Raw genomic sequence first — 4,990 nt, 5'->3', positions numbered from 1 at the left:
TAATTTTTTAATTATTTTGGAAATTTTATTAAAACTTCTAAATATCTATCAAAAAGAATTGAATTTTTTCTACAATTTTCAGAAAATCTTGTATTTATGAAAGTGGTTAAAGTTTAAAGTCTTTTTAAGTTAAGTTGAACTTTCTACTAAAAAAGATGAATTTTTAAACAAAAAGATTAATTTATTACAAAAAAAAGATGAATTTCTAATAAAATTCAAGAATTCTCAACGAAAAAGTTGAATTTTTCAGAAAGAAATTGTCTTTTTTTTAATTTTCTAAGAAAATAGTTCGACTTAAACTAGTTGTTGAATTTTTAACCAAAAATATGAATTTTTAAACAGAAAGATCAATTGTGTAACGAAAAAAAATGAATTTTTGACAAAATTCAAGAATTCTGAACCAAAAAAGTTGAATTTTCAACTAGAAAGATGAATTTTTCAACAAAAAAATTAATTTACTACAAAAAAGATGAACTTTAAACAGACTTTAAAAAATCAATTAATGAACTTTAAAATTTTCAAAATTATATAATTTTAAAGAATTTTAAGCTAGAAACATTAAACATTGATGAATCATTTTCAATGCTCTAAATTAAACAATCAATCAACGAACTTTAAAATTTGCAAAATTATTTAATTTTAAGCCAGAAACGTTAAATATTGATATATGAAAATTAATTGATTTTTTTCTACAATTTTCAAAATATCCTGCACATTTTAGAACATTTCTTCACAATATGGATGTAAAAAAATAACATTTTAAAGATTCTAATTTTTCTATGTTAAACAATTCAGTTAAAGATTCTTTACTTTCAAATATTTGGTTTCAATTTACTTATCTTAAATAAAAATGCAAATATTGCTAAATATTCAATAATTAATCTTTTTTTTAATTAAAAATTTCAAATTGAATAGGTTAAAAATTGAATATTTTAGACTAAAACAATATTTTAAATGTAATAAAGTCATTTAATTAAGAATATATTATTATAAAGTTATTTTTAAATTTAAAATAGTTTATAAACTTTCAATCACACGTTCACATTTGTTTAATGACTAAGACTTTCAAATTGAAACCGTTTAAGGTTTAACGTTAAAATCAGAAAATTCTTAAATTTTGAACTGATTTAAAATCTTTTTGTCAAATCGTTTCTCTTCACTTTTTATTACTTAAAGTACAGATAAATTTAAAAAAATTTAATTTATTTATTAAATAAAAATGTTTTTTATCCAAAACTTTCAACACGACAGGGTTTTATTTTTTATTTGTTCAAGTCTTTAAGAAAGCATTTAAAAATTCTTTAAATTAAAAATGTAAGCTTAAAAATAAAAATTTTAAATAGAAAATTTTAATGTAAAAAAATTTGGAATCACGCATTGCAAGCTAAATAATAGCATAATTGAAAAACATAACAATTTGACTAATTATTTAAAAACGGTTGAAATCGAACTTGAACAGATTTTTCTTCTAAAAATTTGTACAATTCCCGGTAAAAAAACTGTCATTTTCCGGTCTCAAAAAATTCTCGGTTTCCCGGCCCAGCGGCCACCCTGAAAAATGAAGTGTACTCCCTTTTCCAGCAAATAAAATTAATACACTTGTCTAAAAAAATCTTTGAAATTTCGGACTATACATCTTTACATTTCTACATTTTAAGTAAAAGTATTGCATTTTTAACAAAAAAAAAAATGACCTTTCAGCCAAAAATGCAAAAGTTGAATTTTCAAACAAAAAGATTAATTTTCTAACAAAAAATGGCGAATTTTAAACACAATATTTGAATCCTCAACCAAAACCGATTAATTTCCAAATCTAAAAGAAAATTGAGTTTTCAACTTATAAATTTAAAATATGCATTTTTTAACAAAAAATAGGTCTCTACCAAAAAATGGAAATTTCAATCCAAATAGACGATTTTTTTTCAACCGAACAGGATGCATTTTTTAACATAAAAGTGTCTAAAAAGTAAATTGAATTTTGAATTCAAAAAGACAAATGTTTTCAGTAAAAAAATATGAATTTTAAAGAAAATAGTCAAATTCTCTATCAAGTAATTGAACTTTAAACCCTAAATGGAATTGTTAAATTTTAAGGTAAAATAATTTTCAACCACAAAATAAAAGAATGTATTATAAAAAATAAATTCTCAACAAAAAATGAAATAGTAGAGATATTCCATAAAAAAATTTAATTAAAAAAAAAAGAATTGACATTATGACTAAAAGAGATCAATTTTCAACCAAAAATGGAATAGGTAATTTTCAGTTTAAAAAATTAAATTTCAACTAAAAAATACTTTAAATTTTCAACCAAAAATAGAAATTTTCAATCAAAAATTAAAATTTTATCTTTTTAGATAAAAATGTAACTATTTGATAGAGAATTTAACTATTTTGTTTAAAATTAACCTTTTTTTATTGAAAAAATTCGTCTTTTTGGTTTGAAAATTCAATTTTTTTTTGGTAGAAACTTATGTTTTGTTAAAAATTTATATTCTGAATTTGAGAAGTCCACTGCAATCTTTCTTGGTTTTAAGAGAAAATGTATTCTTTTTTTAAATAAAAATGGAACTATTTCTTAGAGAATTCAAAAATATTATTAAAAAGTCATCGTAATTTATGAGAAAATCGTCTTTTTTATTTGAAATGAAATTATTTTTCGTAGAAACCTATTTCTTGTTTAAAAATCCATGTTTCGATAATGAACAGTTAATTGAAATTTTTTTTACCAGAAAATTCAATTTTTTTTTTCTTGAAAATTTATTTATTTGATTTAAAATTCATTTTTTAAATGAAAATTGAACTTTGTGATTAGAAATTATTCATTGCTTAAGTATTCAACATTGTTAAACAAATTTTTTTTTGAAAATTTATTGAAGGCATATTTTTCGTTTGAAAATTTAGATAAACTTTAATTTCATTCTTGACTGAAAAATCTTTATTTGTTGAAAGATCGTCTTTTTGGTTTTAAAATTCTTTTTTTGTCGTTTTTGTATAAATTCCATAATTTTTTATTAAATTTCAAGTAAAAAATAATTTAAGTTTTCAATCAAAAATACACATTTTCAATCTAAAATTAAAGTCAAATTGTGAGTGAAAAAAATTAATTTTCAAACAAAAAAGAACGAATATTTAAAAAAATAGGTACATTTTCATGAAATAAAATTAATTTTTAACAAAATAGCTAATTTTCGAAAAAAGAAAAACTTAAATAAATTAAAAATAGAACAAGTAGTTAAATATTCCATTAAAAGGATTAATTTTCAAACAAAACAAAAAATTTAAGAAATAGTTAAATATTCATAAATAAACATTAATTTTTAAGAAAATAGTGAAATTTTCAAGCAAAAAAAGAATTGAATGAAAAAACGAATTAAAAAAAATTGTTAAATTTTATTGAAATAAAATTAATTTTTAACAAAATCGTCCAATTTCCAACCAAAAAGAACTGAACAATTAACTTTGAACCAAAAATAATTATATTTTCTTTTTGGGTTCTATTAATTCTGTTCCCATTAAAGTGAAAGTGAAAAAAAGGGAAGATAGGATAAAAACTGTGAAGCCTATACGATAAAGAAATATCATTTTCATAATTTATATTAAAATATATATTTAAAAAAACTATACTATTGCTTTATTGTAAATAAATGTAGATGATTTAAAGATATTTTAAAATTTTAACTATAAATTATTAAAGGGATTCGTTCATCGCTTGTCATTCATGAACTATTGACATTAATTTTCTATTTATTATAATCCCCACTCAATATTTCTAGGTATGTAAATGATAAAAGTGGAACCTACATACGAGTTTCCTGATATTGACTTAGAGAATAATCTAATTATAGGTATACGAATCCGGAAAAAATATGCGAGAAATAACTTTTAGAAAAGCAAAATTTATTCAAATTATTTATTAACTAACTATTCCATTAATTCTTGCAATTGTTAATTAAAAAGATTAAAAATATATACACATTTTTAGAACGAATTACTAATTAGGAAAAGTTTGTTGGCAAACTTGAAATCCTTTAAATTGAGGTTAAAGAGTTCTTTCATGGTTGAAGTGCAAGCTTCAAGGATATCTTTGAATATATAAATATCCATAAAGGGTCGAAATAGTTATATATGCATATATAGAAACAATAACAAACACATACCTGTATTGACGATTGTAGAGTTTTCATTTTGACTTTCCTTCTTCATTTCCAGGGTTGATGTTTCAAAATTAACCCCGGGACCTTCATCGAGGCAAGCATCATCCAACATGATTTAAGAAATGTCAATTTAATGCTGCTTTGTTATCTTTTTTAGGACATGTCAAACTGTCAAATAATTTGTTCGTGCGGTCACTTGCGGTTTGATTAATATCATGTAGATAGGAGACCTCAAAAAAGTTTATCCCGCTAGCCGCTAGGTCGCGACGCCTTTCTCCAGGGATGGGAATCCGGTCAAAGGTATTTGTAATAGAATCGGTCATTCTATAAACTAGAAATAAAACTATATATGGACTTTTGGTTTATTATATTTATAGGATAATAGTACCAACATTTTATCGATTTAAAATAATAAATTAAGGAATTCGGTCATGAGATCTAATTAATAAAGAGATATGAGAAGGCTCTCCCATATTCTCTCTCTCTCTCTCTCCCTCTCTCTGATAGGTTATAAGTAATTATAAGTAAAGGAAAGTGACCAAATATGGAATACCATTTTGTTTTTTAAGCATAATGTGGCACAAAGTTATAAATAAAAAACTTTGTGTAGTAGTTATTATCAAATAGATATTTGCGCTTCATTTGGTAACAAGTTTTGGTAACATTCACTACATTTAAGTGATAATTTTTTTTTAAACTAAATGATGATAAAGGTACCTGAATATGGAATGGGTACCCCAAATATGGAATACTATACATATCATCAAAATTAACCTTGACTTACATGAGAATCATACAAAAATTTGGTATAACATAGAAAGGAACACAAATTA

The 4,990-nt window shown here is 22.5% G+C and overlaps 1 protein-coding gene across 1 annotated transcript in view; it reads right to left on the bottom strand.

The window, feature by feature from the left end:
- The window catches only part of LOC117174521 (tumor protein p63-regulated gene 1 protein-like), a 19,987-nt gene extending 15,611 nt beyond the window's left edge, over positions 1-4,376 (bottom strand). Inside the window, exon 1 of the mRNA XM_033363714.1 lies at positions 4,161-4,376. Coding sequence (XP_033219605.1) covers positions 4,161-4,269 — 109 coding nt within the window. The 5' untranslated portion in view covers positions 4,270-4,376. The remainder of the gene's footprint in view (positions 1-4,160) is intronic.
- Between the last annotated feature and the right edge of the window lie 614 nt (positions 4,377-4,990).

Source organism: Belonocnema kinseyi, chromosome 6 (genome assembly GCF_010883055.1).
Source record: "Belonocnema kinseyi isolate 2016_QV_RU_SX_M_011 chromosome 6, B_treatae_v1, whole genome shotgun sequence".
Classification (NCBI taxonomy): Eukaryota; Metazoa; Arthropoda; class Insecta; order Hymenoptera; family Cynipidae; genus Belonocnema; species Belonocnema kinseyi.
Note: the sequence above shows the minus strand (reverse complement) of the source record. Positions and strands in the feature narration are given on the sequence as shown.